The sequence below is a fragment of the Coregonus clupeaformis genome, chromosome 24 (assembly GCF_020615455.1).
Source record: "Coregonus clupeaformis isolate EN_2021a chromosome 24, ASM2061545v1, whole genome shotgun sequence".
NCBI classification, from domain to species: domain Eukaryota; kingdom Metazoa; phylum Chordata; class Actinopteri; order Salmoniformes; family Salmonidae; genus Coregonus; species Coregonus clupeaformis.
The window spans coordinates 24,450,863-24,465,971 of NC_059215.1; the positions used below are offsets into that span (position 1 = coordinate 24,450,863).

At 41.4% G+C, this 15,109-nt stretch overlaps 1 protein-coding gene across 9 annotated transcripts in view; it reads right to left on the reverse strand.

The window, feature by feature from the left end:
* LOC121538406 (plasma membrane calcium-transporting ATPase 3-like) overlaps positions 1-15,109 on the reverse strand; it is a 37,078-nt gene that overhangs the window by 1,432 nt on the left and 20,537 nt on the right. The window contains exons 7-23 of one of the 9 annotated variants that reach the window (XM_045207099.1): positions 14,790-14,921; positions 13,965-14,015; positions 13,590-13,628; positions 13,005-13,166; positions 12,446-12,660; positions 11,961-12,203; positions 11,348-11,589; positions 10,230-10,464; positions 9,420-9,599; positions 9,190-9,277; positions 8,981-9,087; positions 8,116-8,307; positions 7,574-7,787; positions 6,740-6,951; positions 6,428-6,535; positions 6,021-6,203; positions 5,171-5,257 (exon numbers count right to left, since the gene is read on the reverse strand). In XM_045207099.1, coding sequence (XP_045063034.1) covers positions 5,171-5,257; positions 6,021-6,203; positions 6,428-6,535; positions 6,740-6,951; positions 7,574-7,787; positions 8,116-8,307; positions 8,981-9,087; positions 9,190-9,277; positions 9,420-9,599; positions 10,230-10,464; positions 11,348-11,589; positions 11,961-12,203; positions 12,446-12,660; positions 13,005-13,166; positions 13,590-13,628; positions 13,965-14,015; positions 14,790-14,921 — 2,690 coding nt within the window. Of the gene's footprint in view, positions 1-5,103; positions 5,258-6,020; positions 6,204-6,427; positions 6,536-6,739; positions 6,952-7,573; positions 7,788-8,115; positions 8,308-8,980; positions 9,088-9,189; positions 9,278-9,419; positions 9,600-10,229; positions 10,465-11,347; positions 11,590-11,960; positions 12,204-12,445; positions 12,661-13,004; positions 13,167-13,589; positions 13,629-13,964; positions 14,016-14,789; positions 14,922-15,109 lie in introns of all 9 variants that reach the window. The other 8 variants (XM_045207105.1, XM_045207100.1, XM_045207101.1 and 5 more) reach the window with 8 other exon arrangements.

A 15,109-nucleotide genomic window follows, 5' to 3' on the forward strand; every position in this document is an offset into this window, starting at 1 on the left:
ACAAGGGGAAAAATGCAGAAAGGAAAAGGGAATAGATGGGACAAACAAGTGGAGAGAGATTTAGATTTAAGCATTTAAAAGCGTCACAGTGGCAGAATTCTTTGGCTGAACTGACCTGAAAAAGTTATGAAAATACAACTTTTGAGTCTTCTGAAAATTCCACTAAATGTTAGTTAAATTCTAAATTAAAGGTTTTATTGTACAGTAGTAGGTTTGCCTGGGCGTGGGGAGGTGTACCTCTTTCTGTCCAATAAGGTAATTCCTAGATATTATTTTTGTCCATTTAGGGGACCCCTTTTGCTCAAGAACTTGCCCAGAGGCAAAAGTTCTGTATAGCCTCTTTAAAGGCAATCAATTACCTATGAGTTTGAAATGCCTCACTGACCTGATAAAACCTACTGTATGTGTACAATATGTACATGTCCACTTGGGATTACTCTGTAACTTTAAAGAACATTAGGGAAAGTAAAACAAATGAAAACTGAAATAATGACTTAAATAAAAGTTACTGTTGTCAGTTCAATATAAGATATTTAAAATGAATCAAATATTCATTGATGGATGTACAACATTGTCTGACACGCACACACACACACACACACACACACACACACACACACACACACACACACACACACACACACACACACACAGAAACATTTTTGTACTGAACTCTGAACTTACATACGGGACAAGTGAAACAAGTGAGAGCATGGGATTCAGATCAGTTTGCAAACCAAACAACAACTGACATGCCAAGACTGATCATGTGACAGCCTCATTTACAGCCATGCTGTAAAAGAAAAACATTCAAGGTGGTCGTGCATGAGCTTGTCTTGATGCAAACGAAAATGGGTACAGCTGGATGACATATCATTTGAGTGTTGCAACGTCCAATGAGCCATAATGCAGCTACCAGTAAAGCTAAGGGAAAATCACCCACAATACAGACCAGTCACAGTAATCACAGGCTTCTGTTGACTTGATGAGTAATGTTGTTATATCACAGTAAAAGTTGTTCAAATTTACTCTGTAAATTCGGGGGCGGCTGTAAAAAAGGCAGGGCCTGTGAATGTGAATAATTTGTTCAACTTCAAAAAATAATTATTGTAAGTGAATTGTATATTTCTATTGAACATCTTGAACGTGTACTTTGTAAGTTGTCTAGGGTATATCTAAACTCAGATGTTTTACAGTACAAACAAATGTAAGGACATAAATACATTCATCCAGATCAGTACAAAAATGGCAATATAGTAGACAATGGTTGTATTTCATAAGGCACAATAGTCACCACACTGGAATTGCCAGAGTTGTACATCAAATCATTACCTTCAATGTCAGAACAATTGTTTTAAAAATTGTTCCTCAAAATCACATTATAAGCATGTGAAAATCTACATTTGAAACATTTATGATACACCACCAGTAGTTCTGTGTCCAGCCACAACATACCCATTTCCTTGTACAAAAATAATAATTAGTGATGGGTTATTCATCCACTCAAAGTCAGCACCCATTCACACAGAACTCAACACAAGTCTTAATAGGTAGGCATTATGGTGAATCTTGCTTTAATATTGTTAATGAGGAAAACAATACATTAATAAATAGGGTGTTTCTGTAATTACTATGGCTGGTCCTAGATGGTAAAGAGATGCACATATTGTGAAGTTTAATAAAATAAGAATAATACATTCATTCCCACAGAGCAAATAAGTGTGTGAACATGAATGCAATTATATTCCGTTGCGATGGGCACTACAGGCTGAATCCTAACTTGAGATACATGCAAGTAACTAAAACCTTTGTTTAAATCACGCGCTGATGTAAAAAGGGAGATTATGCTTAGGTCCTTATTCCTGTTTGCTCTGTGGACTGTACCTCAGCATGCACAAACAATATGATTTGTTTGTTCATTCCTGCAGCAAGCATAGCCACAAATACCAATTTCTTCAGCAAGCACATCCAAAAAGACCAACCTTTGTAGCAAGCATTCTAAATGTGAAAATGACCACAAAGATCTTGCACAAGAAGCGACATGACCCAATAACCATGTTGTGATGAGGGAGTCAGGCAACACAGAGACACTGTTAAGGTTGACTTGTGCTGATTTGTTTTTCCAAGGAGCTGTTTGTTCCCATAAAGTAAATTATTTAGAAAATAAATAATTATTATGTGCCCTCTGAATTAATGTCCCCTTGTGAAAATTGTAAACTTTCGAGTATAGTGCCCACAATGGTCAATATAACACCACAGCTGTTGAAAATGAACTATTACTCAAGTCAATGTATTCACTTGGTTTCTTTCAAATGGGCCACCTAACTTTCTCTCAAGGAGCTGGATGGAAAAACAGAAGAAAATGAGAAGGCCTGTTTTATTGGGGTAGAGGTTGAATCCCATGGTCGCTCCAGGCTTATTGAATTACACTAGACAAAGGAAGAGAGGATGCTGGAGGGGAGGACACAGGTGTTTATGATAATAATGCAAACAAATTATAAAAGTCAGGGTTAGGCTCAATTCATTTCCTCTCAGTCAATTCAGGGAATTAAATGGAAATTATATTCATGAATTGGTCAAACTATTCTCAGTGAAGATAATGGACCATCCATCAATGTACAAAGTATGATGATTGAACTCCATTCCTGAATTGAATTCAGTTGAAATGGAGTTGACCCCAACCCTGACACAACATTTCAGACTTTCTTCATGAATCCTTTTTTCTAAACAAAGACATTCTGCTAGAGATCAGTTCGTTTTGAGTGTGATTCATAGTCTTCACAAAGCCGTGAGAAATATAAAAACATAAAAAACTGAAACATATGACAGGGAAAACAGACATTGTTGAATAAACATATAGGACAGACTCCTAATTTGAGAAGTGCGTTTGGAGAGTTGCACACGCATGGACATGATCACTGAACTGACAACCACAAAGTCAGGAAAGGAAAGGACATTAAGGGGAAACAATGTGAAGTACATATAAAAGCTGAACAGCAAAATAATTAAGTAAAAGACATCGCTTGGAACAATGCAAATTTAGAATTAGAAGTTAGAGTTCCTACATTCAGATGTCTACTAATCGTCCTAATATACCAAACAATCTGTGGCTGTTTATAAAATAAATTAATAAACCAAAAAGTCCTCAAAGGAAATGATAATAGGCAAAGTGCACAACACTTGAGGGACTGTTTTTGAATATGGGTTGGATGAATGCCTGGGTATTGCGTTATACCAATTGCTGCAATGCAACCTCCAAAGGAAATGGAGACATTTGACATAACTGCAGGCAACAGAGATATGGCATGTCTTGCCCTTCAATTACGGTGTATTTTGCCATGTGTAAGTTGTCAGTCAAACTGAACAGAAGTTAGCTGTCAGTCAAACTGCGCAAAAGTGAAACCAAAACCTAAGTTAAGGCATTCATCCCGACTGGTTAAAAGGTTAGGGTTAAGGTTTGGGATAGGGTTAAAACAGAAAAACGATAATTATAAAACGAGTGCCTAGCACTAAGATTGAACCCGCAATGCTTGGAGCTGTAGCACGCAGTTTAAGCCCACCCTCAACCCATCATTGACTGATCTCAATGGAATAAGATAATCTGTATGTTTTATAAGAAAAGAAAACAACAACAAAAATGAACCATAATAATCAGTTAGAGTACGTTAGTACTACGTTAGGAAAAATAAAGGAAATACAACTATCTTCCTTCATGAGATGCAGAACCTACAATGAGAGAGAATGAAAGAGATCAAGTAAAATGAGGGTAGTTATTTGTACAAAGCAACACTGCATATCCTATTTTGGCAGTCTGATCGAACCTAGGGACAGAGAAAGATTTGTATTGGTAGGGTGACCAAACAGTAACATCTCAGAAATGTCACTGTTGCAGGCTAACACTCGAAGGTTTACAACTGTTCAGAAGTGCACACACCCAAAATACATGTTATTTTGTTTCTTATCTTTTGTGTCTTTTTTAACCTTGATTTGCCATTTAAGAAATTGTTTAAATTGGCATGGCTGCTTCATTGTAATGCTCTGAATACAATTCTGATCACATTGAAAATTAAACGTATGTATTGTCACAAATCTGATAAAACCATAGGAGCATACAGACAGTCTTCTCTGGGCAGTTTGAAACACGATTGATCACAGACTGCATCAAGCCAAACAAAGCAGCAAGATAAAGAAATAGATTAAGGCCAGGATGAAATCAGATCAGCAGCAACCCACATCAGCCAACAGGTATAACTACGCTATGAGCTGTCAAATTGGTGAGCTGCTGCTCTTGTGGACATTGACAAAAAAACATCCGTCCTTCCCTACAATGTTAGTAGTTCAAAACATCGATATGAAGTGTAGACTCTACTCGAATGTAAAATCGTTCAACGAAAAACAGTTTACAAAAGGCACCTGGCTACGTTCTCCTTATTTGTGCAGTCAAAAAGTATAAATGAGGAAACATTTTCAGAACTATGAAATTGTCATACATAAAGAATATTGGCTATAATAAAACAAAATATTATATAATCAATAAAAAAATAATACATAAATAATAATAAATACATATATTATTTATGGGTTCATTGAATACAGCTGGCCAGCTAATGATCATGCTTGAAGAAGCCAGGTAGCCTATACATAATTACGAAGACAAAAGAGTATGCAGCCTGACATCGCGGCACTCGAACAAGAGCTATGTGGTTGTCGGCTAGCGCAGATCTGATTGAATCCTGGCCTAAGATCATGAGGTAGTAGTGAAAAGGAGGTAGAGAAATATAATATTAAATTAACAAATAATACAACCACAAATATACACATAAACACACAGTCACTAAACTAATTTAAAAGATGATGGAGATAGAGATGGTAGATAAACCAGAAAAAAGGAGGAAAACTCAAATGAAAAGGTCAGTGGGTCAGGCGCCTCAGTGTTGACTCCCCCACCACACAACACACACACAGACAAACACACATATCTTTGATGCTTAATTGCATTTCTGGGCAGGCAAAGGTCCATTTTCTACATACAAGATGCTCATTTTGATGATGGTGAGTGGACTGTTTTTTGTTGTGTGCCGTTAATGGATGGCAGAAACTCACTCCCAGGCGCACCAGTTGCATTGGCAGTGGAGAGAACTACGTGAGTGGGAGTAGAAATATTGGTTACGTCATGGAGTTGGCTGAGAACTGAGGAGCGACGTCGCGCAGCACCCTGAAAGGAACCACTTCTCTTGAAGGTACTCACTACCTCCATCTGTTGGAGAGAAAGAGAGGATATTACAGAGAGGACATGACAATCTTGCAGTACCTCATGTCAGGTGGTAGGGGGCCCTGTGGGGCATATTGGAGGGCTATGAAACCAGCAGGCAGAATGAATCACGTTTAACGGGATGGTATAGTAGAACTTGTAGTTTTGTAGAGGTCATGTTCCAATATGAAGGTATCAAAAGCATGTATTAGATACAAAAATGCATTTAAAAAGAAATGACGTTACCCTCAAAACATGGACTGGTAATGTTAATTATTGTATTTAGCACTACGTCCGCATCATATGTCTCATAAAGATGCTGGTTTGAGTACGAGACAGACTACAATTGGAACTCTTGTAATATATTTAATATACTTGTTGTTAGGATTATTAGGTATGATCATTGAAGACTTTTCTGTGTCACAGTGACGAGGATTAAGGATACATAAAAAATAAAGACAGAATCTGTGATAATAGCAATGACATGAGGAAGAAGGATAAAAAGTATTTTAGTGAGAAATATGACCATGAGATGGAATCAAAATTACTCTGATAGGTTAAAATAGAGAGAATTATATTTCAATAAATATAGGAAAACAAAGTGTGGTGAAATAAATTAAGGCATCAAATGGTGAAGAGAGACACAAATTAACAGAGATAAGTCGGGCAAGTAGAAAAGACTCCTCTTCGTAGGACAGTACAGTACATACCAGAGCCCTTGTTAGGGAAAGACAAGGGACAGAGAATGGTGGAGCCCAATGCACTGTACCTGAGTCTGGATGCGATTGAGGCCCCGGAACCAGAGGATCTGCCCTCGACGCAGCTCCCTCTCAGCATGGTCAATCTCTTGCTCATCATCTGCCATGTCATCATCAATCATCTCCTCCTTACCCAGCGCATGACCCGCTTCCTTCAGACAGGGCAGGCGGCTGGTGGGCACCGTGGTGATGAGCTGTTGGGGTTAGGGGTCAGCGTTAGTTGACGAGCAGAAGAACACAACTTCCGTTTCGGTCTGGTTGGTCCTAGCTAGTCCTTGTGTCAAAGCCAACTGAAGACTGGGTTATGGATATGTGGGTTTGTCTATGTCAAAGGCCTTAGTTGTGTCTTGACACAAAACCACTGTAGAACCACATATTGGTTAACACATTCACACAACATTAACTCCAGCATAAGTACCTGTCCCCACAGTAGCTCTCCTACTCCCACGAGCAGACACCACAGCCACTGCTCCACATTGAGCGGTGTGCAGCTGAAAGGTTTCCCCCCAAACTGCACAATCACAAACTGTACAGAATAAGACACAAGACGAGAGAGATTTGATCACAAAAAGTGGTTGCCATTGGTTAGCCCAAATACATGTATCCTGTGCGACAATAATTAAGTAGTCAATATTATTAGGTATATGTCATGGTTGAATAACATTACTAGGATTGCTATAATGGAAATGGAAAATAACGTATAAGAAGTAAACGCTTGTGGTCCTGTCACCTGCATTAAAAAAGTCCCCAGCACGATACTGCAGAAAATAGGGTTGTGGAATATGCCGTCGAAAACATTCCTTTCACCGTGGATCTTGCGGGCATTGATCTCGTTGAACAGTTGCATGAGCACAAAGGTGTTGAAGATGATCGTGTAATGCTCGGAGGGGGGGGAGTGCAGAGGGGCGTTGCGTCCACTATCAATGTTGAAGATCTTTTCTCCTGAGATGGAGAGGAACACAAAAAGGATAAGCGGACAATAGAAAGAGACACATGTAGTCGAAGATATACTTCCTAGTTAAAGGGATAGTGCAAGATTCTGGAAATTAAGCTGTTTTTCTACTTACCCAGAGTCAGATGATACCATTTACTATGTCTCTGCGTGCAGTTTGAAAGAATTTGATGGTAGTTTCTACTTCCAGTCATTGCACTAACGCTAGTTAGCATTGGCTCGCGAATCTACCTCTAACCTCCTTCATACTGAATGCAGAGACATAAAAATGGTATCCATGAGTTTATCTGACTGGATAATTAGAAAAACACACTATCCCTTTAATGGCAAGCAAAGGTATACTAAATTATCATGTAAAATGCTATGAGCTAAATAGAGCACCATAGTTTCATGACTGTTTTACTTCAACCTTCTTGTTCCTCACCATTGCCTTTACCTACACCCCCCCTCCCCCTTTCCCTTTCCCCACCTCCAGACTCCGTCCTCCACCTCCACCTGCAGCCCCCCTCCACCTCCACCTGCAGCCCCCCTCCACCTCCTCCCCTTGTCTCCATTCTGCCCCCACTTCCAGTCTCTCTCCTCCTCCTCCTCCTCCTCCTCCCTTGTGTGTACCCGCGAACAGCAGGGTGAAGATGATGGTGAGCTGGTAGATGGCATGACCCAGGATGTTCTTCATCATGGTGCGGGAGATGAGGGGGTTGTTGCGGCCGTAAGGTTTCCTCAGGAGCAGGGACTCAGTGGGCGGCTCGGTGGCTAAGGCCAGGGAGGCAAAGGTGTCCATGATCAGGTTCACCCACAACATCTGGACAGCCTTCAGGGGAGAGTCCTGAAGGGAGGAGAGAGAGGGAGGGGGTAGGGAGAGGTAAGGAGAGAGGGAGAAAGAGGTAGCGAGAGGGGGAAGGTAAGGGGCAGAGAGAGGGGGAAGTAAGAAGAGAAGCAGCAAGAGAGAGAGGTAAGGAGAGAAGGAGAGAGAAAAAGAGGTAAGTAGATAGAATTTAGCTTCAAAGCTTGTTTGGAATGTCCATAGACCGTTACCTACATCTTTGACCATTTACTACAGTTACTTAAGTGGTCCATTTGGATTTTACACAACAGTGAATTGTGCTGTGGTGTGGTGTGCTGTGGTGTGCGAGAGTCAGAGATGGAGTGAGTACCTGTGTGATACAGGCGCCGGTGAAGGCCACAATGACAGCCACCACGTTGACAGTGAGCTGGAACTGGAGGAACTTGGAGATGCTGTCATAGACGTTACGTCCCCACATGACCGCCTTCACAATGCTTGAGAAGTTGTCATCAGTCAGGATGATGTCAGAGGCTTCCTTGGCTACGTCAGTACCAGCGATGCCCTACACAGAGCCACAGAGATAATCCACTTTAAATTCACACTGCTTTGAAAAGTATTCACCCCCCTGCTTGCACAGGTCTCACATTAAAAAAACATGTCACTAATACCTATATATGTGCATGATAGTTACATAGCCGTAAGTACTATGTAAGTACTAATGTAACAATACCACAGTACATACTATGCCTATGTAACTACAATGTAAATAGGTAGGGAAATGTATTGTTAAAGTGATGCTCCAAAGGTTTTGTATAATTTCAGAGAGTAGTTCTGAAAGCCAAAACTGGTCCCTGAAAATGGTGCACAATTGTGTACATTTTACATTACATTTACATCATTTAGCAGACGCTCTTATCCAGAGCGACTTACAGTTAGTGCATGCATTTTTATTTTTTTTCATACCCCCCGTGGGAAACGAATCCACAACTATGAACTGAGCTACATCCCCTGCCGGCCATTACCTCCCCTACCCTAGACGACGCTGGGCCAATTGTGCGCCGCCCCATGGGTCTCCCGGTCGCGGCCGGCTACGTCAACCATTTCGTATGATATGTTACGATATGTTATTTGTAAGTGCTTATGATCCCGGACTGCAACTTTAAGTCTGGGACTTAATATTTTCCCAAAGTTACTTAAATGACAAAAGATTTGTCATCATCATCATGATGTCTCACCATGGCAAAGCCAACATCGGCCTTCTTCAAGGCAGGTCCATCGTTTGTCCCGTCCCCTGTCACAGCCACTACCTGCCGCTGCTCCAGTACGGTGCTGTCTATGATGCCTGCAGGGAGATTAAGGTCTCATTGGAAATGCTGTAGCTGCATGGTTTACAAACTGTTTACAAAAGAGTACTGTAGCTTTGAGTGTAGAATCTCTGACCCACCTTTGACCAGTGTATGTTTGTCTGTAGGTGAGGACCTGGCCAGAACTCTCAGTTTGGGCCAAACCTTATCAATGCGCTCCTGCTCAACCTGTAAGAAAGAAAGATTGGATATACACAGAAAATGTTGAGTCACGTAACACTATGTAACACAAGCTAAGGAACTGAATCAGGGCACTTCTATTTTTTGTCAGTAAAAGAGTGTTAAACAGTTCATGAATGATGAATTCTACCTCTCCTTTCTCATTTCTGATTCGTCGGTTGAATTCCTTCCCGTCTATACACAGGAAGTCATCCCCTGGCTGGATGATGCCACACTTGGCAGCGATGGCGCGCGCTGTGTTGATGTTGTCACCTGTCACCATGCGTACCGTGATCCCTGCTCGCTGGCATTTCTTGATAGCATCTGGGACCTGGTTATAAAAGACACCTGGGTTTTGATAAAGCCTTGGCACCTCCTCTTACTTGCTAATGTGCATGAAACTACAGCTTTAATCACTGAATATTTACTACAATTATAACAATACCTATAATCTCGGAAACGCAGAACTAAAACCTTTTTTAATTGCTTCGGACACTCGATTCTGTTCTGGGGGCAGATGTGTTACTAGAACGAGGAGCGAAAGCAGGGCGGTAGCTCCACCCCCCTCTCTCTGTATGCTTTGGGCAAGTCTATGGTCCAAATGTCCGCTCCCCTTCCCAGTCTGTTGACAGATGCTACGATACCATTTATGTTATGTGTGAGATTACAATGCCTATACCTAACTATACCTTTACCTGCAGTATAACAATACCCGTTGTGTCATCCTACTGTTCCAGCCCTTCCATAGGTGCATGGGTCTCCCCACTCTAATCCTATGTATTAATAAATTCATATATATCTGACTTATTTAGACATATATCTGCAGAATAACCCACTTGAAATGAAGAGCAAGAAACAGGCAATTGTCATCCCTGTGGAAAAACTCCACTCCAAATCTCTACCTACATCTGTAAACAACTGCACCGCAATAGAGAGTCCCTCTGCGTAAGGTCTTGGTTACCTCTGGGCGGACAGGGTCCTCGATGCCCACCACGGTGATACAGATGAGGTCGCTGACGATGCCCGCCTCGTCCTCCCAGTCGGGCTCAGGGCTGGCCGGCAAGTCCTTGTAGGCCACGCAGATGGTGCGCAGGCCGTCGCAGGCCATGGGCTCGATCACCTTCTTCACCATCTCGTCCCTGTCCCGCGGGCGGAAACCCCGCGGATCTCCACCGCCAGCCATGATAGAGGAGCACCTGACAGACAGAGAGTCAGAACTATGGTTGCAAAGCTACAGGTAATTACCGGAAATGTATACTTGAATAACTTTTTTTTATTTTTTATCTGTGTCCATATTTTTTATATCTGTGTCCATATTGCCCATGAGCTTCTAGTGAATAGACCATATGATAGACCAAATGGTTCAAGAGAAAATAGCCGATTTAATGAAAAAACAAACATCTAATCAACAATAGCATTATTTTAAATTAACTATTCAACACCTCCAACTATTTATTTTTTTCAGAACTACCACCAGTTTGGCACCACAACATTTACAACAAAGACATATTGACATTGTGAAAAATATATATATAAAGAATATTTTATGTTGGCATGGCCCAGGATTAAACACCAATGGTATTCACTAAATTGATGGTTTATACTTAGGATGTTTTACAGCTTTGTCATTCTATTTCTAATTTGATTTAAAATCATATTTTTTGATTATGTTATATATTGTACATATGATAAGGCCACACAGAGGGCAGAGATAATTACAGACACCTGTGATCATCTGAAGTACCCAAAAAGGCCACGAGATGTCCAGTGATAAATTCCTTAAAATCCTTGAAAGTTACCAAAATTGTGTTAGATACTGCTACTTTCCAGTAATATACCCTTCCTTTGCTACCCTAGTCAGGACACAAGTCAGATGTTCTGTATGTTAGGGCACAATATTAATGTTAGTTGTTTTGTTTTGTTCATCAATCCTCATTCAAGGCTCACTTTATCTTGAGGCCACCACCACCTCATTCTCTATCAAACCTGTAGCCTCAAATCAAATCCAACTTTATTTGAAAAGCGTGATTAACAGAAAAATGACTTTTCCGACTTCTTCAGCTTCGGAGTCAGACTTACTTCTTGAGCAGGATCTCAGAGGCCCCCTTGCTGTAGAGGCGGAAGGATCCATCGGGCAGCTGCACCACTGTGCTCATGGACTTGCGCACCGAGTTGAAGGTGTAGACCTTGTAGAGCTTCTCCTCAGGGATCTGTTCCCTCACGGGGGCATAGTCCCTTTTCAGGTCCAGGACGAAGCCAAGTAGGGCACATTCTGTCTTGTTGCCCACCTGCTTGGGTAGGCCTCCCTCCTTATCTGGGGGCTAAGGGATAAAAGATGAAGTTACCATTCCCCCCCCGCTCAATAGATGTGGCTGTAAATAACAGACTGGGCAAAATGAGTCAAAGACAAGAAGGAAAAGAAAAGGTAAGGCGATATAATTTGTATGTAAATGTGTATGTAAATATGTAAATTCTGAATTCTATGAATTGTTTTAGCTACTGTATGTCGTGCTGACATGAACAAAATGAGTTTCCATCCAAATGGCCAATAAATATGTAAATGTCCAACTAAACTACACTGGATAAACAGAAAAAATCTAGCTGTGTCCCGTTAGCACTGCAGACATATGTAGGAGCATTCAACAGTGTGCAGGTATCTACAGTATCTGTCTTTCATAATCCACCCTCTCACCATAATCTTTGAGGTGTATGCGCTGTTGACAGCTATGGCGTTTACGAGCGTGTCCAGCACCATAGGATTCATCTGGTCAGGGTGTGGGACCATGTGGAAGTGCTGGTCGCCCGCGTAGGCCTGCACCACGGTCATGCGGTTGGTAGTGAGGGTGCCCGTCTTGTCAGAGCAGATGGCTGTGGCATTGCCCATGGTCTCACAGGCATCCAGGTGGCGCACCAAGTTATTGTCCTTCATCATTTTCTATAGGGAAGGAGGAGGAAACAGACGGAGAGGAATCTTACTGTTAGGCCTACACCTGAGAAACTACAATACAATTCAGCTGCATGCACAATATATAGTGTAATCGTGCCTTGATTTTGCCACATGGAGGATACTCGAGCAAAAATGTGATTTAACATGATTGTCACATAATGTCTGCAGCAACACACACACACACACACACACACGCACACACACACACACACACAGCTTATTCCCCTCACCTTGACAGAGTAGGCCAGTGATATAGTGACAGCCAGCGGCAGCCCTTCAGGCACAGCCACCACCAGCACTGTGACGCCGATGATGAAGAACTTGACAAAGTACTGCACATAGACGGGGGTACACTCAGTGAGCCACTCCCGGCCCTGAACCACAAAGGTCTCGATCACAAAGTACATCACCAGGATGATCACTGTGATGGCTGACATGACCAGACCTGCGAAAGCGGACAGACAGACACTCAGACACGACCATTTAGACATGGCCCTGTGTAGCTCAGTTGGTAGCTCAGTTGGTAGAGCATGGTGTTTGCAACGCCAGGGTTGTGGGTTCGAGTCCCACGGGGGGCCAGTATGGAAAAAAATTAATGTATGCACTCACTAACTGTAAGTCGCTCTGGATAAGAGCGTCTGCTAAAATGTAAAAAAAAATGGCTCCTTAGTTCAAAGGAAAATGTGAAGAGCTTGTCAGCAGTGTATACCTTGTGTATTCACAGGTCAAGTCAAAGTGAACAAGCAGGCCAGCAGAAAAGAGATGCTGAATGCTTTAGTCAGCCCTCACCTGCCTTCCCGATCTGCACGGCCAGTTTAGTGAGTTTGCCCTGGAGCACAGACTTCTCTTTTTTAGGCACGTTGCCCTTTTTCTTCTCCGCTTCCACCTCCCCTCCTTCAGCGCTCTTCAGGGGCTGCATCTCCATGGCAACAGCCTCATCCTGTTTCTTGGCTAAGGTTGGGGGTTGTCACAAAGTTAGGGAGTGGTTAGGACGGTTAGAGAAAAGACTAAAGGTGTGGTGAGCGTTGCGGCACAAAATGGCTGCCGTGCTTCCCCCAGGTTGGTGCTACAGTATGCAACTGTAACATGGAGTGCTTCCTATAGGATGTAAAGCCCTTTGAGACCTAATAGAAAGCTCTATATACATACAATCCATTATTATAACATTTACAGGTGCAGGTAAGATGTTTTCAACATAAATCAAGAGATTGCTTCCATCTTATTTGAGAAGTAAAAATGTTCTATATAAATATTTGGTATAAATTATTACCTCATACCATCAGTTGTTCGTATAGTTCCCCAAACTATTTATATATGGCAGCCTATTTGAAATGAGGGATGATTAATCTGCCTTGAAATCCCACTGTTTCTTACCTTTGTTCTGATTGTTTTCCAATGTCCCATCTTGCTTACCTGCGATTGAGTGAGAGAGAGATAAATATCTAGACTGATACAGCTGAATGTGACAGACATAATGCTGCATGGGAGGCAAACATTGCTCCCATTTTAACCCCCCGAAAGAAGTAAAAATCGAATGGGAAAATGAATAGACAAAATGAAAGTGACAGAAACATGTGAAGAAATCGCAATGACATATCAACATGTTAAACATACTTTTCAAAATATGTTTACAGTTTGTACTTTTTTTCCAATTACGTTAGGGGCCCACAATTTCCCATGGAAGTCCCATGAAATATCTCTAGCAAATCCCTTCATCAATCTAACTAGTCTAATAGGGGAAACACCTACCATTCGTGATGCTGATCTGTTTTGCTTCGACTGCAGGGGTATTATTGCCCTCTGACGGGATAGTGGTTTGGGATTTGAGATAGGGACAGGGACAATAAGAGATCTTATCAAATTAAGAGACAAAAACAATCAAATCACAAAAAAGGATGAGCAACAGAAACAACAGAAAAAAGGAATGGATCAAAATGAATGAATGAGACCTCAGGAGCAGTAAATAAGTCAACCATTGCATCATATCTTTCTGTGGTCTACATTGTGAAGCTTGGTCCTTACCAGAGGCTTCCCTGTCTGTGTAACCCCATCTCCTTCTTGCTCTCCCTCTTTCCATTCAATTATTGATCGCTCTGCAGACTGCTATGCTTTTACTGGATATAATTATTAAACAGCTAGCTAGCTACCGCTCTCTTCATATCAAGGAGAGGGAGACAGGGAGGAAAGTCTCTGCCCATGTACTGTAAATGTACACTGTACAGCTCAGAGACGCTCTGCTCTCTCTTTCTCAGCAGAAGTAACTTCAGGTCTTGAATGACTCACAGCTAAACGGAGGATCATTTCAACACACCTATTGAAAATGCCAATGCATGATTTATTTTCTTTTGTATTTATTTATTTGATACTTATACATGTCTGTCTTTGTATATACAGTATAAGAAACAGAGATTGTAAGTCAATCATACGTAAATACATCCATGTACAGTATTTATCCATATTAAGCATCCCTGCTATATGTACTGAGATTCAAATGTAGGCTACTATATTTGCTTTTATACCAATGATACCAACGTCTTAAGGTCTTTACAACTTAAGCTTGTCTTATTATCTTACCTTTCTTGTCTTTCTTCTCCTCCTCCCCCTCCCCCTCTCCAGCCCCCAGTAGAGTGAAGATGATTCCAGTTTGAGAGTTGATCCCCACAGCAGTAACCAGCATCTTTCCAGAGCCTTCCATCACATGAGTTCCTAAGGGGACACAAAGATTACATTCATAAATAGGCATGGAAATAACTCACAGTTATCAACACTATATTAAACAGAGTACCTTTATTTATATGGCACCTCAAACAGAAGAGAAAATGTCCATTAATAATGTTTGCAAAGATATGGTGTTCAAAGATTGTTATTGCAGAAAAATCATGTTTTCAAAAGTG